The following is a 24,189-nucleotide window of genomic DNA, read 5'->3' on the forward strand; positions in this document are numbered from 1 at the left end:
CCCAATCAAAACCAGGTTTCTTTTGCCTTTCAGATGCAGAGACCCCAACCCAACCCCCCAACTTTTCCTACTCCCAAGCATTACGACACATAACTGGCGCAGGCTGGCATCCTGGCACACCAGCCGTGAGGATTCAAAATAGCCACTGACTCTTCTTTTCCCCAATGTGGCAGTTCTGCTACACCGGCAAGGCTGCTTTCAGATTTAGAACCAGGATTCAGAACTACAGGGCGAATGGGGGGCCGCACGGAGGAATCAACAGGCAAAATGTGAAGGGCCTGCCTTGCAGCAAAACCCCAAAGCCCTCCCGTGCCTGGAAGTGAAAGACAGGGCTGTGCAGTTATCAGGGACCCCCGATGGCAGAAACAGAAGGGAGGGAGAAAGGCTGGTGGCCCCTGGGAAGAAGGCGGGGCTTCAGGTCCCTCCACCCCTCCACACCCCCACCAAGCCTCCCCTCAGCACACAGAGGGGAGTCCAAACGAAGAAACTCAAACCCAGAACAAAATGCAGCAGCAGCTCCAGGCTGGCCACATTTGCACTTGTTCTGGACTGGGTGTGTGTGTGAGTGAAATGTTATGTGAGCAATCTTTAGTTATGGGGTGGCAAAGTCACGAAACGCAATGGATGGTAGAGGCTGCACGCAGGAGGGTATCTGAGAAAGAATTGTTCCTGACCACAGAAAAATGGCTGGCACCTAGGAGAGAATTTCCTCCAATCACTGGGCACATCCCTGCAATTTTGAGACTCTTCTGTTCTTTCCCAATTAAACATGAGCCCCAAGTCCAGGATGGGAAATGTGCTAATCACCTCCAATTTTTCATGTATTCTGGCAGCCCCGCCTCTATCCTACAGGGCCCAGTTCACACCTGCGCTGGCTTCCTTGCAGAAAGCAGAGCTCAGTGCTTTTCTGTAGATCAGTCAACAATGAGGTAGGAGCCAAAAACCAAAAGGGGAACAGAACCGAAGGGGGGGGGTGCCGTGGGCACGGCTGCCTGCAAGGAGGAGGACAGTTTGTCACATTGCTTACAATGCAGTATTTTATCCAGCCTCTTCCTGCCAAGGACCTGTAAACCGGACTCTGCTGCAAAACCTTCCTCTGCTTCCAGGGGTCTGGACAATGGCCGGGCTGTCAAGAAAACCGGTTTAGAGAGGCTGCTCGAGGCGGGGCTCCCCTTGCTGTAGCCCCCCCCCACACACACACCCAGGCAGCACAGACGGGTGGTGGCGAGGGGGGCTTCTTCGGTCACTACCCACTCACAGCCTTTCAAAGGGCTTGGTCGAGGGGGAGAACCTTCTAAACCCAGCTCCAATGCAGAGGGGTCCAGAAAGAGTCAACGATGGTGGGCTGCAGCAAAAAAAAACCACACACAAAGAAGGAAACTCCAGACAATCAAGCCACAATGTGCACACGTCACACATCTCTCACAAAGGCTGCCTACAGAACACACTCCTCAGAGCCAGATTTCCTCAGATACACTGATCCCTCAAGGGGGAAAAGGAACAACAGGACAGCTAAGGGCAGGCAGGGCACACCGCTCGCGAAAGCAGGACGAGGTGTGGCCTGCAGCACCGTTAGAGGAGACAGGGCACTCGGAGCGGGCCCATTTTGCAGGCTCCTCCAGGAGAGTCCACCAGGCGATGACACGGCCCTGGCCACCAAGAGAGACACCTGCCCGGCATGATCAAGAGTGGGGAGAGCAGGTCCTCAGGCTGAGAGGGGTGGGCTTCTGGAGCACGGCTAGAAAAGGTTTGTGTGTCGCTCTTTACCAAACGTTTCTCCAAAAGGGATTTTGTAAGAGGAAGCTTCAGGGATGAGTAGAGGGCCCCTATGGCAGAACCACTACATCAAGGGTGTCCCCTGGAAGTACAAGGCAGTCCTTCAGCCACCTTCTTCCCAGGTGAGCCAACTTGCCAAGCGTTGGGGAGTACTGAGCCGCTCAGAGGAGCAGAGAAGGGCTCCCTTACCGGAGAGCGTGTCTGAGGCTGCGTGCTCATCGTCTGAGGGGCCTGCGGATAGACCAGTGTGGTCGGCGCCGGATTCTGTCCAGAGGGGTAAGGAGCCTGTCATGGAAAAGAGAAACAAGGTGAATGGGTATCAAGCAACGGCGGAGGACACGGAACTTGGCCTCTGGCCAGCCTCTCAGAGCCCTCCGCGCACCTAGGTCAGTACCGATTCATTGACCCAAGAACCAATTTAAAACCAAACTGAATCTAAACATCTCAAAAACATTTGTTTGAAATAGGGACAGTCCTAGATCGGAGGAGGTGTACGGTATCGGCTTGCAAGCAACAGCAAGGAAAGAGAGAGAAGCAGCAGTGAGCAAGTGACTCTCACACCTCCCTCTTCAATCCTCATTTCTTGCCAGGCAGGGCCAACTCAAGGTCCGGCTGACCCCCCTAAGGCAGACCCCCTGGGGGCTCAAAGACAGGCCAAAGAGGGGGAGGGGACAGCTTGCCAGGCCCCAGCCCCAGCCTGCTCTGGAAGCTGGACACAGGAGCCTCCTCCCCTCACAAGGACTATCAGACCCCCTAACCCAGCAGCTCCCAGCAACAGAGGCCCAGGCACCTCTCCGTGCACAGGACCATCACTGCCTGGCTGGCAAAACTGACACGATGTTGAAATGCTTTCTTTAAAAAAAACCAGGCTGCTTTTTAATTAATTGATTTTAATTAATTCCTTCGTGTGCCGTATCACAGCAAACAGCCCTGTTCCCGGGGCCTTTCGATACACCGGGGACCTGCTGAGTCAGCACAGGCAGGGCCCTTTGGGAACTGATCCATCCTTGCAAAGGCAGATAAACAGAAAGCTTCTTGGAAGCCTCCTGCAATTACCGAGGGCTAAAGCACCACCTATCTATCACTTGCGCTGCAAAGGAGACGGTGCACACAGTCGACAACGAAGGCTTCCAGCAACGAATGTGCCCGTGTGACCGGATTCCTCTAGCACCAAGGCAAACGGGGCAGTCCCCGCAGCAAAGAGGCCCAAGCAGCAACTGGCCGGTAAGTGGCACGTGAAAAGCACCACCCATCTCTGAAAAGGGTTCAAGTGGCTACAGGAGGCTTCTTCTGCAGTCAGAACTCTGCACGGCCCCCAGCAGGCAGAGGGACACACAACTGAGCCCACCGTGGCACTTGCTAGTCCCATGCTCTAAGCACCATGCTTGGTGGAGGCGGAGCACACCGACCATTTACAGGCCTCAGGTTTCAGGCAGTTGCGATGACGGGCAGCACGATTTCAGGGGCTGACTGGAGACAAAACAGGACACGCCAGAGAGCGGGAGAGAAGAGCGCCATGGCACATGGGGGGGGGGGCAGCAGGCCCTGTTGCTAACAGAGACCCTTTCCCCTGGAGACGGGGCCAGTGGGGATGCCCAGCGTGTCTTGCGTTCGAGGTGAAGGCGCACAAAAGCAAGCCAAGCTGCCCAGAAACAGCCTCTGCACCCACCCTCCCCAAGTACCCCCCGGCTCTACTGAGAGCGGCAACCAGGGAAGAATTATTTTTAGCTCCATTTCCAAACCCACTGGCACCCAACCAGGCCTGCTGCGCAACACAATCTCTCCCGCCCCATCCAAGGCTGGGAAGCAACAGGCAAAGGACCCTACTCTGCCAGGTCACATGGGGACTGAAAATGCTGAGTCACGCTCAGCACTCTGCCTTCCCTTCCCACTCTGAACAGCACAGTGGAAGCCTCCGCCAGGGCTGTGGGAATTCGCCAGGACACCACCACCCTTGCTACTGGGGGTGCTGCTACACCAGTACAGCCCAAGGCTCTTCTGGGCTTCCTACAGACACCCTGCAGGCCCTCAGATGGTTCACCTTGCAATCAAGACTGGGGAGGCTATGCAATCCTCATCGAACAGACCCAGCAAACAGGAACCCTTTCTAAAGATGTCTCGGCCTTGGTGACGTGGCCATGCAGGACACCCCAGCTCAGGGCAGGCTCAGCCAAGCCAGGCCTTCTTCTCAAGACAGCAGCACAGACCACGCTATATCCATGATTCACTCATGCTCCAATGGCACGGTAAGCAAGCTGGGGATATTTCACATCTGCCCTAGGAAGTCCGCCACTGCTATCACTGCACCCATTCCAGAAAGCCTTGGTCCTGCTTGGGAAAACCTGCTACCCAAATAGCTCCCTCAAAGAACATCCACAACACACAAGACCCTTCAATGGCCTTGCAGCTCCACCACCAATGTCAAATTCTCCCATGCCGAACAGACCAAGTGGCTCCTTATGAAAATCCCTCCTTTACACCTTGAAAAACCTAACCTTCAATCCTCAAAGCCGAATTCAACCTAGCATCACCAAATGGTGAGTTTTACGGTGTCTGGCATACAGAACTTTGCCAAAGGGAAAGCTAAGCAGGGCCGGCCCTGGCTAGTACTTGGATGGCAGACCACCAAGGAATAACAGGGTCATGATGCAGATGAAGGCAATGGCAAACCACCCCCGACCATCTCTTGCCTTGAATACCCTACTGGGTTGCCATAAGTCGGCTGCAACTTGACGGCACTTCACACACACAAGTTTTCTTCTCTAAAGGAAATCAGAGGAGGAGGAAGCAATCTCAGGCCTGCGGCCTGGGATCTGTTCCCATAGCCTCCCACAGAATGAGAAGCCAGATCCAGCGCCCAACAAAAGCAGCCCCACTGCCCGAAAAATTCACACGGTTCCTCCTCTTTGGAGCTGACTGGGAATGCAGGCACAATGTTCTCGAGAGCCACGTCACAAATTCAAGAGAACAGCTTCCTCCTCCACAGTCATCTGGATGCTGAGCTGCTGCCCTACGCTGAAAAATAAATGACTTTGTGCACTGGGGACAAAGGGACACCAGCCAGCCTGATTCCTCAAAGCCTACCTTCAAGCCAAGATCAATCTTGCAAACAAGCAGACTACCCAGCACAACGTTAATCCAAGAGGAAGATGCAAAGCATGGAGCTCCAGAGACACAAGCCTTGTCAGGAGGGACTGCTGCGGAAGGCAACTCCTCCTGAAGAGCCAGCCAGCCAGCCTGGCTTGGAGGGGGGGAGTGTTGGAGGGTCCAACTAGGTTCCAATCCCCATTCTGCCAAGGAAGCTTGCTGGTTGTTGTAAAGATAAAATGGATGAGTCGAAAATGACATAACCTGTTTTGGGTCCCCATTAGAGAAAACTGTGGTCCAAATGAAGTCAATCAAACTCTTCACCATAAAAGGGAAAACACTGAACTCTGAACGTGCAGCCAGGGCAACTCTGCAACATCCTGGTTGCTACTGTCACCAGCTGGAAAACCCACACTGGAGATTTTCTCCAGAGCCCGAGGGATTGGAAGGGGACTCCCCGCCCCCAGGGAATGGCTGGGGAAAGGCAGGCTGAACTCCTCAACTTGAGCGCCACCCTCCGGAGATCACGGCTGTCCTGAAACTCTGGGGCTGCACAGGTGGCTGATGGAACAATCACACAGGAGTCACATTTTCAGTTACATTCCCTGGAGATCAAAAACGGGGCTCTTCTGAGGACCTGCTCTTGGGGACCATTTGGGGAACACTCTATTCTCCAGCTCACTCAGTGGGGCCACCCCATAGTGGGAAAGACCCTCGGATGCCATTGGACCCACTGGCCTGCTCTGCACCCTACAGCAGGCATCCCTCCCAATCCTCTCTACACAGCAGGGTGTGTGGTAATCAGGTCTCTCTCTCTCTTGGCATCCCCTTCTGTTTCCTTACCCAGAGGCCTCTCTGGATCCCACAGACACCCCACACGACTCTCCATCCCACAGGCCAAGAGAATCCACTTCTCTTTGGTTTCACCACCCCCTGCTGCGTCTCTTCGGAGACCAGTTTCCTCTCCTGCTCTTTGCCTCTTCTCTCCCCCTCAGACTGCCACTCCCTCCCTTCCTGCCCTCTTCTCCCCCCTCCTGTCTCCCCATCTCTGCTTCTCCTCACACACATGGGAGGCAAGAGCACAACCAGCTCTCCACTCCCCCATGGGCTGGCCAGGAAGTGTGACTGCAAAAGGGGGGAAGCCGGTGCGCGTGCCATCCGCTGCCTCTGAATTCAGAGCGCTGCAGGTGTGGCATGGCCGGCGTGTGCTCACCTCTGCTGCCTCCGGCTGTCCTCAAGCAGCAAGCGCTGGGAATGCCCCCCCAAGGCCTGCTCCCAGGACGGAGCTCTTCATGGGGGAGAAATCCAGCCCGGGGCGCAGTGAGCTGCAACCTGGGACCAAGACAGCTTCCGGCACCCAGAGTCCCAATCCCTGCTCGCACCCCAGCCAGCAGCTTAGAAGGTTTTACTTCCTTAATGCACAAATCCCCTTATGTTAGCCTGGGCGGGGGGTGGAGATGGGATGCCCCTTGTTCAGAGAGGTTTGGAGAGGACAGGCAGGCCAGGCCTCAAATCCCGAGCAGCCACCATTCGACAGGCGCCACACCGCTGCTACACTTGCTCTGAAGGCTGTTCCCAGGCGGAGCAAGAGCCTCCAAGTGGCAGCGCAGGACTCCCTCCCACCACAAGGCCCAAGTGCCCCCACCTGCCCTTCACACATCACAGGCTTCCGATGCATTCAGTTTTAAGCTCTACAGGCACAAGCGAGAGTGGGCGGAATCTTCTGCAGTGGGTAGGGCCCCCCCCAAGTCATGACCCCACCCTATACATGATCTCCACCCTTCCGAAAACAGAGCCAGGGCTTTCCGGCAGGGCATCACTTAACCTTTTTCCTCTTGTGACTCACCATCCCACATCCCAGAATCCTTTGCACCAGTTCCCTTGGATCTTCAAAAAGACTGCTGGCTCTTGGGTGGGGTGGAAAGCTTCTGTCCCTCCTCCCTCCTGGCTGCTGGAGCGAGAGTGAAAGAGAGCGACAGAGTAAGAGAGAAAAGAAAGAGCGACAGAGAGGGGAGAAGGAAGGGGGGGACAGGTGCTGGCATGTGTCTGGGCCAAAACTGCACTCTCTCCAGGCTAGTGGGAGGGAGAGAGAGGGGCCGCGGCATTCCCTTTGGCCCTCCCAAGGCTGACAGTTCCTTAGGCCCCTTTGCTCCCTTTCCATCTACCAAGACTGCTCATGGGACACAGAACCAACATGCCACCGTTCCCTTTCCATTAGGGCCAGGCCCAGTGAAGAGCTCTAAAGGAAAGGGAAAGCCCCTTCCCACACACCGATGACCAGATGGGCTTTCTCCTACCATTACACTCCGTGGCTCTGAAAGTGGCACCTGGAAACCCTCTAGTGCTGAGGGAAAGGACTGCAGCACTCGGTTCCTCTCACACCTGCATTGGGAAAAATCTGCATCCTTGAACCCCCGCGGCCATTTGCTTCTCAGCACCCACCTGAGCAAGTCAAAAGGCTCAGTCCGTGGATCATCCTCCTCTTCTCCCCACCCAGATATTCCAGCTCTGAGGTGCCACTGGGAACGGGTGGGGCAACTGAATGGATATGTGCAGGGCAACTCTTTTAATGGAACATTTAATACAGCCCACTACTCTAGGGGAAAGGATGGCGGGGAGAACCCTGTTAAGAGACAGGAAGCCAAGGAACTTCCCTCTGAGAAACACCCTCCACTCAGGACAACATCCCCAAACTGATCAGGCACAACTTGATCACTTTATAGATTCCGCTGCCCTCTGTCAAACACGGATTGCAGTACAGGAAGGTTAGCATGGTGCCCTTCCTTCTGGAAGAAAAAAAATACCAACCATGCTGTAACTGAGAACCCTAACAAAGTGTCGCTTTACCTGGAAAAACCCAACTGGGCAAAGGTGCAATCTCCCCCACGACTGCTGAGCAAAGAACACAAGCTGTGAGCAGCCGTCCCTCTCATTTTATTGCAGGGAAGTTTCAAAATTGCCAGGATCTACCAGGAACAGCAATGTGCCTTCTCGGGAAACCCAAAGAGTGGCATCAGGCTCATGGGAACAGGCTCCGGCTAGACTGCCTTGGAAAAAGGCTCTGAATGAGGCGCCAGAGCCTAGAACTGGCCTCCCTGAGCGCCCCTCTCGGTGCTCAAGAGAAAGCAGGACTCGTTCACAAGGAATGCTGCGCCTCTCTGCTTGGATGCCTTTGTTCCGGGCCCCTGAAGAAGGGGAGGGGGCTGTTCCTCTGCCTGTGATGGTGGGTTTCTCCCTCTCTGGTGGATGGCCACAGGAGCCGGGCAATGAGGAGCTAGTGTGGCAACGGTTTTGGTTCCTCTGCAGAGAATGCCAGAGTCAACCCACCGCAGACGCCTGCGTTTCTGGGCAAGTGCCTTCTGTCGCACAAAGCAACACACACAGTCCTTGTTTGTCAACACATCTGGCAGCAACATCTCAGCTGGACTAGGGGAACGTTCGGCCCAAGCCACGCTCATCAAAAAAGGGCAATGAAACCCCTTTCAGTGACTCATGCCCCAAGCGGGCCAGAGGCAGCACGGGCAGAGCTCTCTCTGGCCTGCACAGAACAGCGCCCAACCTTTCTACGCCCCTGCGCCTTCTGGGTTTGTCAGCACACTCAGTAGCCTACAAGCTCCCTTGGAAATCTAAGCGGTCCAAATATGTTCCGCTGTGATGTCCAGTTCCCTGACCATCCACCCCAGGACGGCTCCTTCAAAGCTCAAGCAAGAAACTACAGAAATTGCGCCTCTCCACCTGCCTTACGAAAACTTGCCCAGACAGCGTGCGGGGTGGCCCAGAGCCCCACTGCTCCATTTCTAAAGAAAGGGCTCGGTGCTGAGGAAGCTTCCTGTCCCCAAGACTTCAGCAGTGTGCCCCTGGCCGGTGAGTCTCCTCTCCTTTTCCAAAATCCTAACCCTCTTCACCCTGACACCTTCAAGGCCCACAGCTTTTCCTCTTGGAAATACTGTGTGGAGTAACTGTAAGTCACAAGCTATTAAGAACACGACACAGCTCTCAACAACATACACTTTCTTACCCATTTATATTGCTATCTCTATCGCCTCTTGGCACTTAACAGGCCCTTAACATGTTGCAACTGGAGGACAAGTGGTTTGCCTACAGGCAGGGTATCGGAACCAGCCGGAAAGTTTTTCCAGTGGACACTCAAGGCACCCCTGCACAGTCCAGTCTAGGGGACCCCGCCCCCCTCAGTCACTTCTTTCCCCCTTTCTTTCCCCCTCCAAGAGAGACAGCAGCAGGACGAAAGAGAGCAGCACACAGCCAGAGTTTGCACTGCACCAAACCAGCCCCACTTCCTCCCCTCAGCAGGGAAAGCAGGGTCTGAGGAAGAGGCAGCCCGCACCACTCTTACCTGGGTGAGCCCGGGGGAGGATGCATGTCCAGGTGGTGTTGCGGCAAGGGCTGGGTGCCCCTTGCTTATTTCATGCGCAGAGTAAGGGGAGGGGGCAGGGCCCCCTGGCTGTCTTGCAACCTGTGTAACCTGCGAGGAGATAAACTGTCAGTCAAAACCAAAGATTACTGTTCCTGCCTTTAAGGAAGGACACTTACATGCTTTGGCCACACACTCAGGGAGCAAGGACAACTCTGCTCTTCTGCCCAGGTCTGAAGGAGGCCTGAGATCTGCTTGCCACCCCCCTCAGGAGGGGGAAAGGCCACAATCGCCGGACCCTTACCATGCAGACCCAGCATGCATTCACACAGGTGATTTCACATCACACCAGCTCGACAGGACGAGGGACGGTCCTCCTCTTAGTAAGGGCAACCCAGGGGGCTTTGCCTCCAGAGATCCTGAGTGCCATGCCTGCTTGTTAACCTACAAAGCCTAGAGCCCGGCCACTCTCTCAGTCCACCTTATGCACGGGACGAGGATGCAGAAGTCACCAAATTCTTTTACCAGCTGCCCAAAGAAACCCCCTCCCCCAGAGCAGGGTGGTGGTAGGATCAAAGTCCCTGAATGCCAGTGCCACCCATGAAGAGGACAGTCACACTGCTGACAATGGCAGGACTTGGGACATACGCTCTCCGTGCTAGAAAGGGACAGCCTGGTGGAACAAAGAGCTTCTCGGGGGATCCTGGCTATTCAGGTCAAGATGAGAAGGGCTGGTTTAAAATCAAGGCCATTTAAATCACAAGGCAAAAAGGTCAAATAATATCTCCTGTTCTAGAAACTTTGCATCTTCCAAACAAGGACACATAACTAAATGCAGTCTTTAGAAAACCAGGTGCAGGATCCAAATGGGAACCGCTGGCCGTGCACAACTGTATCTGCTGACGGGATGGGGAGGAAAATAACAAGACTTTTGTTTGGTTCTCTGAACATACACAGGGACTCAAAGTCAGAGACCACAACCCAGTACAGAATTAAATGCCCAAGCTTTTCAGGTGCAAGGCAAATAATTACAGTGTTTCTGAGTGACACGCAAGTAAGGCTCTGCGTTTCTGGTTGCCAGTGTCATGAACATTTGTAATTTGCCACAATAATAAATACATCAGCTATTATTCCACATTCATCCAACTTTTAACCACAGAAATAGAATATTTTCTTATATGACCCTTCCTTTTACAGGGTACGGCAGGCTTTGATAATTGCATGGTTTTAGAATTTAACACGTTTCAGGTTTCATTTTAAAATGTTAAAATATAACCTTTTTAATCATTCGTTTTTATACTCCACAGGTAAATCCAGTACCTTAACCTGGGACTGGAAAAACAACCTGCCCCCTGCAGTCGGCTCCACTTAAACAGCTGAGTTCTGGACCATCTTGGAGGGCAAGCCCAAAGCCAGCAAGTTATAAAGGCAAAAAAGTGCATAAAATAGTCTGTGGCTTCCACAAAGGGGTGCAGAAGGCCAGAGACATTGTCTGTGTGTTTAGCACTGGACCCAGAAGCATGGGGGAACGGACGGACAGGCAGCCCCCATACCTAAGGCAGTGGGCCACCTGGTCTTCTTTAAGCTTTTGTTTCTGCAACAAAGCTTTTGTTTCTTGCACAGGAGCAAGGACCACATATAGTGTTCTGCATTTTAATTAGAAACTGCTTTATTGTATTTATTTGTATTTCTAGGTTTTATTATCTATTTTAAGTTTTAATGCTATGTTGTGTGCTGCGAACCATCCTGAGTCCACCGTTGAGGAGAGGGTGTGGATTATAACTCAAACCAAGCAAGCAAGCAAAGCGCACCAAACAAAACTGAGCTCTGCAGTGCCGGCGGGCTGTGGCGTGGCCAAGGGTTTTGGATTCTCCCCAATTCAACTGCGGACCAATATTCTGAAACTGTTACAGCAACCAGCTAGGACCCACGTTTGGCCAGGGAAGGTATCAAGTGACATCAATGATTTACATCAGCTCTTTTCCTTGGTAGATTAAACTGCATTGATTTAAACCAATGGATGCCACTAAAAAAATCACACACACACACACACACAAACCGTTTGTTGGAGATGGTCTGAACTGCTCCTAGGCAAGGGATCTGCTGGCTGCTTGGGTCTTAAAGCAGCAGCCACACAGCAGAAGAGACTGGCCTCCTGACCCAGATCTCACGTTCGAGCATGCAGGAAGGGCCTGGCGCAGATGACCCTTCGCCAAGCCTTTCCTGGAGGGTTCCCTCTGCTGTGGGAACATCCCTTCAGCAGGGACACACAGAACCACTCTGGGGAGCCAATTCCCAGGCATCCATGAGCGACCCACGATGGGTGCAGAAAGGCGGCACACACACCCCAACACACGGAAACAGAGTGACACCTGAGCAACCCCTTCAGGAGCAGGGCTTCCACGAAGGAAGGGTTTATCCCAACTTCGGTGACGCTCTACTTCTAGAGAAAGGGCAGCCCATAGTGCTTGAGAACCGTCACAGCCCCTTCCCACTGTGGTCTGCTGGAGAGCACAGCAAGTAACCACCCTCACAAGGAGGGCAGGGAGGCCTTTGGGAGGCTGCCCTCCAGGCAATGTGGGAAGACCACTGATATCTTTCCACAGTTCACTTCAACAGATACAACCGGGTTTTTAATGCAGCCGCGCTGAGAACAGGACAAGCTCACCTGGCCTTACTCTCCAAAGGCACCATTTTAAACACGCGTTACCAGTTGAGAAAGTTCAAGTCTAAATTCTACTTCAATGTTTTTTAATTAAAAGGTTTGATTTGCACCAAATCACTTCCTTTCTATATATATTGTGTGTGTACATATACAGAGAGATAGCTATTGTATAATCTCCCTGCTTATACACTCACTAGTTATCCCTTAAGCTCACGAGTTTTATTAAGCTCCCCCCTGGCGTTATAGAGGCCAGAGGGAGGCCATCAGGCAGAGAGACCCCAGCACCAGCTAAGTGCCCCTTCCTTCTAGCTGCCCTTGACCAGCAGAGGGCACAGTGGCAGGTGGGCCTCCATCACACCTGGGGGGCACAGCAGCAGCTGAGCCCCCTCCCCTCCAGCACTGATCATTTTAATTTTCTTTAAAAAATGCCCGCCAATCTGAGAATCCTGGCACGGAGCAGGGCCTCTAAACATGAACCCGTCTGAGGGCTGGGGGGGCTTCAGCACTGCAGCCTGTCCACACACAAGGCTTGTGGCGTTCACACGGAATTAACCTGCTTAACCGCTGCACGAGGGGAAACGTGCCACTTCACAGAAGCCATACTTACAGTGCTGTATACGGCTGAGACTGTTGGGGCGAAGAGCCGGTCCTCCAGGGGCTGCTGCACGGGTCCTCGGGGGATTCTACAAAGCAGCAAGTTAAGGACAAACAAGAGGCTGAGGGCAGATGCGCTCGGCACAACCCCGGGGAAACCTCTCCTGGAAGACTGCTGCCTCGCTGCGGGGCCACCCAGCGATGCTCACAGGTAGCAGCAGCAGGCAGCACCTCTACAACAATTCCCACTGCCAATGAGAAGCGCAGCCTGCCAGAAATGGTTCTCCTGGCGAGGTACCAGTGGTCAGATGCAGGAGGGGGAAAGTCAGTGAACTTTGCTACCGTAAATGAGAAATCCCTGCTGAGAACTGCAACTAGCAGAAATAAGACAGCGCTTCACTTTCAATATGAAATGCCCACCCATTTGCAACCGCCCAGGAAAAGCACACCATCAGCACCAGTTCAATCCTTCCGTGGCTGATGTGTAGCCGGCACGACCCAACACGGCAGAAACTGAAAACAGGCCTTCTCCCATTCCCACGCTAAGCAGTTGCTTAACTGGAAGTCATTTCGCAACAGGATGAGGGCGATGTTGCTTGAAAGGACAGCAACGCCTGACTGACCCACAGTGACCTCTGGAAGAAAGCACAGGAATGGCCCAGAATAGATGCCCTTTAAATCCTCCCCCCAAAAGCAAGGCCCAAAGGACTGGCCAGAACATATGCCAGCAGCAAAAGAGGTACCTCAAGGTGTTTTCTCAAACAAAAACAAACAAACCAGGGAAATAAAAAATCCCCATCATCGTGCCTCTTCTTCTTACAGAATGACTTCCCTCCCTCTCCCTCTCCCCCACCCCCAGAAAGCAGGACAGGAGTTGCTGGCCAGCTCAAAGGTGGGCTCCTGTCGGCCCTGCCCCCACATTTCGGCCAGAAAACACCACTAGATCACACTGCTTGATTCACGTCTTCAGGAACAAGAAACCCCAGCAGAGCAGGAAGAATTCCATTCCTTCACAATGCTAGGAGAAAGTGCACAATTCCAAGAGCTTCCCCCCCCCCAAGTTCCCTTTCCAGAGGCGCAGCCCCCAAATCCAATCTACCAACACAAAACACCACGGACACTTTCAGAAACGCCCAAGGTGGATGACCTCGTAGTACTCAAGTGGACCTCTTTCACGCTCAAACAGCTGGGAAAGGAAATCACCAGGCAAAGCAGCTCCCTCTGAGCATCACCACTAGGCAAGGCAACCTGCACAAGCAAGAGGAGGAGCCGGCCGTCTGTGGCGCAGCGCCTGGCTCAGCGGGTGCCTGAAGGTGTCTCACAAATCGAAGTACGGGCCCGCCCCGCAAGCCCCCAGCAGCTCTTGGAGCAGAGGCTGAAAGAAAAAAGGTCCAGATACGGCAAACTGAAAGCACAAACCATTACGGATCAAAGCACAAAAACGGAAACAATTCTCCGTTGGACCTACATCACAGCAAACAACTGGAGGTCTTTCTTGGGCTACCAGGCTAATGAATCCCCCAGCCCTGCAGCCTCCCACCCCCCACTAAAGGGCATACTACAGCGGGGTTCCGTCAGCTTCTTCACAAAACATCCTTCACGGGCAGGGGACTGCAGAATCCCCATCGGCACCTCTGCATCTTCACAGATTAATGGAGCATACCCCCATTCCAATTGTGAGGGCACACCACATGGCACAACCAAAGCACAGAGCTACTCTGAAGCAGCCACTCCTTGAAGCTTCCTCCAAATTCTGCTGGGACCCAGAGAGGGCAAGCACCAAAGACTCAGGGCAGGGAGGAAGAGCCGCTGCTGAAAAGCCAAACTACCAAGAGGAGGGAGAGCAAAGGGGGGGGGGGTTAACAGGCCAAAACAACTCCCAGCACTCTCCAAAGATTCACCAGAACACTTCCCACTTTTCCTGCCCAATTTAGACACCAGTTGTTGTCAGGGAACAAAGCATTATTAACTCTCCCCTTGCCATTCCACAAAACGCAAGCCTAAGCAGAAGAGGAGAAATAGGAAAAACAGAGCAAGCCCCACGGCATCTTTCCCACGGGCAAACTCACCTCACGCACATGGCCTCAGGGGTGACAGGTGGCAAGCAGTGGCAAATACAGCGCTCAGAAACAGAATCCCGCCACCAACTCGAGGTGGCTCCTCTCCTCTCTCAGAACACTCCCACAAAATTCCCTGCAGATTCTGAAAGTTCCCAGACCTTTGTCAAAGAGCTGCTTTTTGATGAACCGGTCCCGTTTTGAACATCCAGCAACAGAAATTGGAGCCAACTGACAGCTACGCGTCTTAAACATAAGAAGCCCACCATGTGATGCATGACACATCAGAAACCAGGCAAGGAGAAGTGCACGGGTTCTTGGTATTTTGAAATAGACACACGATACTAACCGAGCACAAGCAAACAGCACCTCCCAACCGATAAAGCCAGGAAACTGGCTAGCGCTAAACAAAATGGCAATTTTCCTCTGTCCCTAAAACCTCTTTTCCACTGTGCATTTGCGTGCATGCCTATGGTGTATAGCCCTGACTAACATCCTTCATTTCGAAACACCTGGGATCAATTTCTAAGCTACAAACACTGTGCAAAGCTATTCCAGCACGACAGAAAAAACACACACTACGGCTTGTTTTCAGCATGGCAGTCCTGCAGCATTCAAAACACACTCAGCAAGTTGTCCAGTTAGCAGGAACTTGGACCCTGTCAACAAGCCTCAGTGTGGCACCCACAGGCTCATCCCACAGCCGCTGCACAGTGTTTCAAGACACACAGCTTGTGTGGGTTCCACCGCCTGTGTCCCTCCTGCCAGACATCTCTCACCCCAGCCTCTGGAAACATTATGAAGAACTCTGAGCTCTTTAAATGTTACAAAATTTGATCCCCACAAAAGCCCCCCCCCCCCTCATGGCTTCAAAATTTCAGGAAATTTTATATCTCTAGTTCCAGCATGCTTTGGAATGTGCCTATGGAAAAGCAAGCACCCTTCTCCTCCTGCAACTTGTAAAGGGGATTTCAAGAATCCTCAAGGTTCCTCTCTTTAGAGGATTTAATGCACTCCTTTGAAACCACAAGACACACACACCCCCGATCTCCCTGAAGTTGCTACAGTCGATCTTGGCTGGGAAACTCAAAGGAGAGCCATGGGGTGGGTTGGCCACCCCACACAACTGCATGCTTGACATGAGAAGCTCTCTGGGACAGCTTGTGCCCAAGAGGGTTTCTTTGGAGAGGGATGAAGACAGAGAATCCACGACACTGGGGATGAGTTTGGGAGACCACTGGAGAGACATCAACACAGAAATGACTTAAGAGGTGGTTTTACATACCAATCCATGCAGCCAACAAAGCAGAAAAAGGTGTGGAAACACCTGCAGACCCCAAAAGCATCCCACAAGGCTGCACCTATGGATTGCTGCACACAAGCTTTCATGAGACAGGACAGCAACTGAGAGATCCTTCCAAAGACCCCACTTCCAGAGAGAGTTACATGGCCGACAGCCTTGTATTACAGGCGATTGGTGTCCTCTGTTCAACGCTCGCAAAACCATTCTGGAACAAAGCTTTTTGGCTCAGCTTTTCCAAAAATCCCTCATTCAAGGGAAATACTAAAGTGTTACTCCAGGTGCAGACAAGCTTAATTTGTTAAACTATGGCACACAGGATTACTGGAAGCTGATTCTGCTATGCCGCACTTCAGGGTCCAGCCATCCCACTGCATTGGTGGCTGCCAGTAAGAGAGGAAAGGACTGGATGCAGGAAGAACTTACATGGCAGGTAGTTTTAAAATCAGGTCAGTACTGAAGAATACTTCGGCTACAACATGGGGAATATACATTTCTTGTGTTTCAAGATTATTTTTCATCAACCAAGGAGCAAGTTCAACACTTTGTTTCCCAGACAAAGGTCTTAACTTTTGATGTGGCAACTGTGACCAGATTCCAATTCAACAAAACCGTACATGTGTTCCAGCGGCAACAACCGCAGCAGGATTTGACTGCGCTTTAGACCAGGGTCTCGGGTTTACAGTCTGGCAGGATCTTAACTGTTCCAGTGGGTGTGGGCCATTCTTACACATTCCAACACTATTTAATCACCAAGTATCTCACACTGTGACAGAACAGAAAGAAAGAGTTAAGCCCTATGGTTCACAATCAAAAGCAGTTTGATAAATACGATTTTTATTTTACAAAGTCTGGGGGTCTACAGCTAAGTAAAACTTGTGTTGGGACGTGAACAAACTTGGTCTTTATTGTATGGAGGCCTCTGAAATCCACGGAAACCCAAGACAAGTCCATAATCAGTTGCTGCTGAATACAGAAGCTTTATTTCTAGGCAATCCTGTATACAAAAGAGCAGTAAATGCTACCAGCCAAGCTCTTTCTGTGGGCCTACAGTAAAGCCCATTACTTGCAGACGGCCAGTCAAACCAGAGGAGCCTGACTCCAGGGAGCTCCAAGCCCGTTCCCTCCCTGGCCAGCTGCTTGAATCAACCTGTGAGGGTCTCACTGCTAAAACGCTGTGCTCCAGGTGAGACTCCTCCATGCACTTCCAGCCTCTGCGAACATGCGAGCCACAGCAGAAGAACCACGGACCATCCGGCCACAGGCCCAGGCCAGAGGTGCTGATGAAAAAGGCCCCTTCCCTTCCGCCTGTCATTCTGAACCAGCTTTCGACCCAAACAGGCTTTCAGGCAGTGGGGTGGAAAAACAAGAAGTATAGCAGGACCGAGTTTGTACTCATATTCTCAGGCACTTTCAGTGAAGAAGGAAAGCATGGATAGCTTTAAGAGGGGGACAGATCGATTGATGGAGGAGGGGTCCATCAATGTCAACTAGTCATGGTGACTAAAGGAAACCTCCCCATCCAGAAGCAATCAACCTCCGAATACCAGTCATAGGAGGGAGCACCGGGAGAAGGCCTTGGCCTCTATGCCCTTTGTTGGCTCTCCAGAGCAACTGGTTGGCCTCTGTGTCAAACAGGTTGCTGGACTAGACGGACCACAGATCTGATCCAGCAGAGCTCTTCCAATGTTCTCAATGTTGTCCCCACCAACGGATGCACACAGCCTCCAGCCACTCTTTCAAAAGTAGCTCCCTTACCCTTATCGCATGGGAGATGCCCGTTCCAACATGGCACATTACAAGTGAATGCCACATGCTTTCAGCAGCAGCTCTCCCACAGGACATCAGATGTGGATTACAACAAGCACACATGTAAGAGAGCTTGCCACATCAGAGGCACCAAGTGAAAGTCACCTTCCTTGGCTGATGCCTATCCTGCTGAAGGGGCAACAAGATTCTCCTCCTCCCTGCACAACCCAGGATTGACCACAAGAGCTCTCCCTTCTGTTAGAATCCCCTGGGAGACAAGAGGCACCATGTCTCAAGGTGGGCACTTCCCCTCCAAGCCACTGAACGCCTGGCTGCCACAAAGGCCCCAACGGCATTCTGCTCCTGTTTATTCATTAGACACACAAACAGTCAATGGTTAAGGAGACAGATGGTGGCATCATCTTTGCCCGAGCCTCATTCAGGAATTGCTGGCTCACTAGAAAACACCCTGCTTGGACAGAGAGAACAGTAGAAAAGGCGCCCCTGAAGGCAATGCATGCAAGCGATTCCACAATGCCACTGTGGAATCAATCTTGTAACAACACACACCACAAAAGAGTTACCATCTCAATGGTAGTTACCTGCTCTGAAGATGAGCTCTGAAGGAGCCCACGATTATCACATCTATGAGCAGAAGATACACCAAGCTGAATCTGGTTGTGTCACTCACAGATCAAGGAGGAGGCTGGCTGACCCAGTGGCTGGAGCCATGACACTTTTCGACTCCTTTCTCCAGCTCCTGGGGGAAGCAGGCTTTAAAACACTGGGAAGATACAGGTTCTCAACCCTTATTTATAGCATGCCTAACTTGACTGGGCAGATAAAAGTTCCCAAAAAGGTTACGAAAAGCTAAGCCAGCACGGAGGGCTTCTTTATCCATCATGGCAGTACCTTGCCTATGGAGGGGCCAGCCAATCACGAACGGAATATGCCCCCCCTTTTCCCACAACTGTTTGCTTTTTAAAACCAGGAAGTGACTTTCATTCTCAAAATGCCACTGGAGCCACTGAACTTGAGGACTAACAATGAGTAGGGAGCAGAGAAGAGGAACACTGGGAATATTAACAAAAGCTCCGGTCCTGAAAGGGCTCTTTGTCTCTCTGGTCAATGCCAGCCTTCTGAATGGCTCAGCAGCACAGAGCAGAAAAGGGAGGGAGGGAGACCAACAGCACAGGGCTCTTCAGGGGACATCTCCTCAGCTGCCAAGCTCAAGCCAGCAAGCGACTCTTGCATGAGCACAGCAGGAACACAGGCATTGTCTGTTCGCAGACACAGCCTGAAAGGACACACTCTGCCCTTACTCCAGGGAGAAACTCAGATTCCAGGAACTGGACATCCCATCACACCAGCAGCCACAAAGGGCAAGCTTTTAAGAACCACCTGACAGGAAATGCACCCCTTGCTGCCAAACATTTTCTCCCCCACCCCCGAGGGGCTTTGCCCCAGGAATCTCCCCCTCTTCTGCAATTATGACTGAACGTTGTCCACCAAATGCATTGAGCGAGCCCTGCACCGTTAAGGGCTGTCTACAGGGGTAGGATCTGGAAAGCTTTTTTTCACAGCCAGAAGAGGTTTTACTCATCATGCAATATGGTGGGGGCGGGAGGGCCGTGGCTCAGTGGCAGAGCACCTGCTTTGCTTGCAGAAGGTCCCAGCTTCACTCCTTAGGAGCATCTCCAGTTGAAAGGATCAAGCAGTAGGTGATGCAACAGACCCCAGCCCAAGACCCTGGAGAGCTGCTGCCAGTCTGAGTAGACAAGACGGACCCGCAGGGACCAGCGGTCTGGTTCAGCATCACACGCCATGTGAGAAACGAGATCAAAGATGTGAAAACATCCTCCTCGTTTCGTTATCTCCTTCAACTGAAAGGAACAATGGCGTTGCCCATAACACGCTCCTGTTGAGGGGAAAGGTAGCTTTATAATGCCTTAAAGCAGTGGGTCCCAAACTTTTTCAGGCCCTGCCCCCTCAGTTTCATACATTTTAAGGCTTAAAGGAGTAAACTGTTCCGTGGCCTGAAAATGGATGGTACCCACCACACAAAGCCTGCTGCTCGCAACTGTTCAGCTGGATCTGTGTTCTCAGGGTCCGCTCTGCTCCACAGGACACAGGCCCAACATTGACAGAGCCAGACATGCCCTGTTTGGAAGGCAGGCACTGCTGCACACTGACCAGAGGCAGAACATTCCAACATGCTCAGCTGCCCAGGACCCAGAGGCCCAGGTGTCACCTTTGGATGCTACCACTTCTCACAAAAGGGAGCTGCAGGGCAAGAGAGACAAACACGGCATTCCAGGCTTCAGTTCCTGTGACTCAGGCTAAGACAGTTCTGCACCACGAATTACACTTGGCCTCCTCTTGACTGAGCCTTTGCAGAGAATGGCAAGTTGGATGTTTTTGTACTCCTCAAAGAAGCAAATAAAATTCTTAAAAGTTTCTAATTTTCTTTGAAAAACTCCTGAACACAGGAGGGTGTGTGTGTGCAGGTTTGTCTGCTGAGTGATCCTGTGTCTAGCCCAGGGTCGGCACTAGAAGATACCAGGTACCATTTAAATGCTTCTTCCCCATCACTAGCACTACTACACATTGTGCTCCAAATTAGGAAGAGTGGACCCTGAACAACAGACCAGGAAGGCTGAAATGGCACACGAATGCACAGGAAGTACCCTCAAACCACTCCAGCCTATTGCCAAGATGCTGGCCTGGACAATCACGACACTCTGCTAACTGAGGAGGCGCAACGTGGGCTTTCTTCATGGACAGACAGCTGTGATCTTGTGCAACTCGCCCTTTCCGAGGGTTGGCCAAGCCCAATATGACATGTATTTGGAAAGAAGGTGAACACAGTCTACCTCGAGGACACCTCAGGACTCTGATCTCTGCTGGGAAATGCTCAGGGCAGATTTTGGGGGGTCCTCACTATCCCATTATGGCTGGCTGCCTTGGATTCCAACCCCTCCCCTCAAAGAAAAAAAGAGGTGGCAGAAGATCTATTAGAAGACTTCTCCCACTCTGAAAGTGAAGTTGCTTGACATGAAAGACCAATTTAGCATTACATTCACTGAATCCACCTGGTACGTTTTCACAATTTTACAAATAAATATAGGAGAGAACAATAAAAAGAGTTTATACTGTCCTTCTTTGTGGTGGGTTCAACAAACTCAGTAATTCTTACAAACTGCTCCCTAGGGTGGGCCAATAAAGTTACCCCAATACTTCCAGAGAGAGGAAGAAAGGAAGCTACAAGAGAGAACTTATTGGAGAGTGTTCGTGCTGCAACTGAAACAGAGACTGTCCCAGGTGCAGAAATTACTCTGGGAAGCCTTTCAGGGGAGCAAGTTAAAACCCCAAGTTCACCAGACTGTTGCTTTAAAGTTGGTCCTGATGCACATCCAGTACAAATGAAGAACAAGACCACCTTTGGATGGACTGGCACAGGTGGCTGTAGGAATGTACCATCTTTTCAAATTTTCCGTCAAGCAGAGTGCAGAAGGAGCAATATTTCCAAGTGGGATCCACCTCTAAATTTTCTCTACTTTTTGGAACCCACTTGTAATCCTATGCTACTTTCCCCCTCCCCAGCACAAGAATTTCACATCAGCTAACACCGAACAAGCCTGCATTTCATTTTTTGTACTTATATATTGCTCTATTGAGCAACAGGTTGCACATCGTGCAGAGACAAACCCAACAGACGGATCTTCAGCACAGCACAAAGGGAGTGACCACTTGGGAAAACCACACACGGAACACCTGAGACACGTTAAACAACCAACACCGTCTCCATCTCTGCCAGAGACCAGGAGGGTCAGACATTCGCCAAGGTGTGCTTGCTGAACACCAAAGGGAAAACTTAAAGAGCAACAATAGGCAAGGCCTGGCACTTAGAAGTTGATCCAAGTCAAATCAGAGAAAGCTCAGAGTTGAAGAAGCAGGGCAAGAAATGAGTGAAGGCAGCACAGGACCCAGTCCCAAGTTTCTCATGAGGAATCTGCCTCTGCCACTACTCATTAGGGAAAATCTTGAACTGTTGGTATGCAAATGTTAACTCTGTACAGATGTCTTATAAAACTTATGCAGAGACCTAGAAAACGGCTCTTTGGAACAGCCTCAAGCACAGGTGCAGCCATCCACTGTCCCTTCTGTGAACACTATGCTCACCTGGAATGCAACTGATTATGGAGAACCTGTGCACACTCCAAGAGTATGCCAGAGAGGGTGGGAAATAAATACGTTAACCAATAAACTCTCTCAAAACTTGGCAACAAAGGGCCTCCTACACCACCTTGTCACTGTTCTGCTTTCCCTTCTGAATATCACTCAAACACACCTTGGCAAGACAGTAAGAAAATGACTGAACAATGCAGCAACTGATGTCCTGGTCCCACCTGAACAGGATCGGGCTATTCAAGCTGCAGTTTGACACTTAACTTCAGGTTATCAGTTTCCGCTGCTGCAATACAAAACCTGCACTCTTCCAAAATGGCACAAACACCACCACAAAACAAACTAGCTCCACTTGAGAAGGGAGCCAAGGCAAATGTGGAAAGCTGCCGGCACTCAATAGGGTCCTTCCTTCCACTCACTATGTCACCTGAAAAGGAGGCGGACGTGCATTTTTCACAAGGGTCCACATCATGAAAATGGGTCAACAGAAGTACTGCCATAGTCAACCACAAAAGAACAAAATCCTCAAAGTCCAGATCAAGAGACCAGGCAAGAAGCTTGGCACCCAACATGCCCATGTCTGTGCCCAACACTGGATGGCCAGGGAAGGACGACAGACTGCTCCGAGCCACATCAAATATTCCTGGCCAAAACAAAAAAACAGGGGCCCATCAAAAAACAACCATGAAAATCAGCTTTAGCTGCTAGACTCTCCACAGCTTCGTCGCTCCAGTTCTGCACAACTAAGATCCCTCATGAGGCTGACAGGCTCCAAGGGAGCCCAAGAGCCAAGAGAGATGGAGGTGGAAAAACACAAGGAAACAAAAACGGAAGTTTCGCTTCACCCGCTTGGCAGGGCAGAAACAAATTGTTTCCATGAGGCCTCCCCCTGCCATGGAAAGGTTTCACAAGATGTGGCCACACAACACCAAGCACAAGACAACAGGCACTCTCAGATGCCCGGCCTAGTCCTCTGCAGGGCTCAACAGTGGCCACTCACCGTGCCTTTGGTGAGCAGAAGATGTGAATGCTTTGCCAAACTGAGAATACAAGCCACAAGCAACACCCACCAGCAAGGCAAGCCTGCCAAGGGTCAATCCCAACCCCCACGTGTGGTGGGGACAGTCCCACCCAGCCCCCAAGCAATACAGAGGAGGCGTCATGGCTCAGAGCTTGCGCTTTGCACGTGCGAGGACCTCAAGGATACAGATCAGAATTAGTGTTGATCCAACTTACAGTCATTTCACAGCCCAACTCAGATGATGAGGTTTCCACCTCTGAAAACTCAGATGATGAGGTTTCCACCTCTGAAATTTTGCCCCAGTGATCTTACAGTTGGGACATAACCCTTAGCCAGCAGTTCTACATCTAAATTTAGATGAAAAAACTGCCTCCAAGGATTACATATATGCTGGAATTTTTTCAGACTGATATGTGATAAGAGCCCCAATAATTGTGTGAAGAAAGTTTCAGAGTCATTTCATAACCTGCAATCTTGTTAACAACTGATGACTGGCAATCGATACGGTTCCGCCGTGCTCTGTGGATTTGCTGTGCAGGTACTACAAGAAATATTTTGGTTGCTTCCTTTTTATGCTCTTACGCTACTCTTTCCACTTTTGGAAAATCACTCTTGGAAGGGGCCAGGAAGGAACTTGAAAGGACAGGACACAAAAGCAGACACATCCCTTTGAAGTTAGGGCTTGCCCAATGCCCATTGCGAAGCTCAAACGTGAGTCAGTGCAATGCATTCTTGGAGATGGCTGAACCAAGTCTCTGTATCAGCCAAGTGGCCCCTTGGAGACCACCAGCTATGACACATGGCAGACAATGAGCTGACTTACACAAAGCTTTCAACCGGGTCCAAAATATCACAAGAAGGCGGCCAGCCCACAGCAGTCCATCCTAGAAGGCATTATAAGCAGACGTGCCCCATAAGGCTCACCACAATCAAAATCCTTTGCTCTTTCTAGCACACGGTGCACTGATATAAAGTCCTGAGACAGGACGCAGCTTCCTGTTCCAGTTGCGTTGGTCAACAGCCAAGGAGGCTCCCAAAACTGCAAGCCGCCATGTCAGCCCACAAATGCAGGCTGCCAGGCAACACAAGGAGTGAACCTGCTTCCTGTGAGTGAGCCAACGCTCAGCCAGGCTGCATACAACACTTTTAACCAGCCCCTCACCTGTCAAACTGGACAGGAAGAAGGCAGCAGCCGAGCACGCAGGGCAAAGAGCCCAGAGCCAAAGCTGCCCAGCCGTGGCCCTCAGAGAGACTTAGAGACACATTCTAGTGCCCCCATTTGGCATGTAAGACCTTACAATCCCCCTCCACAGCCACAGCGGGAGTCTGAACTCTTATCTCAGGAGCAGGTACTTAATACTCAGACCCTTTAACTATTCT

The 24,189-nt window shown here is 51.6% G+C and overlaps 1 protein-coding gene across 1 annotated transcript in view; it reads right to left on the bottom strand.

Annotated features, from left to right (window-relative positions):
• Positions 1 to 12,610, bottom strand: part of EIF4G3 (eukaryotic translation initiation factor 4 gamma 3) — a 51,269-nt gene extending 38,659 nt beyond the window's left edge. Inside the window, exons 1-4 of the mRNA XM_056865160.1 lie at positions 12,508 to 12,610; positions 9,218 to 9,346; positions 6,710 to 6,814; positions 1,966 to 2,061 (exon numbers count right to left, since the gene is read on the bottom strand). Of these exons, the coding sequence (XP_056721138.1) occupies positions 1,966 to 2,061; positions 6,710 to 6,712 (99 nt within the window). The 5' untranslated portion in view covers positions 6,713 to 6,814; positions 9,218 to 9,346; positions 12,508 to 12,610. The remainder of the gene's footprint in view (positions 1 to 1,965; positions 2,062 to 6,709; positions 6,815 to 9,217; positions 9,347 to 12,507) is intronic.
• Positions 12,611 to 24,189: the final 11,579 nt, after the last annotated feature.

Source organism: Euleptes europaea, chromosome 19 (assembly GCF_029931775.1).
Source record: "Euleptes europaea isolate rEulEur1 chromosome 19, rEulEur1.hap1, whole genome shotgun sequence".
Classification (NCBI taxonomy): domain Eukaryota; kingdom Metazoa; phylum Chordata; class Lepidosauria; order Squamata; family Sphaerodactylidae; genus Euleptes; species Euleptes europaea.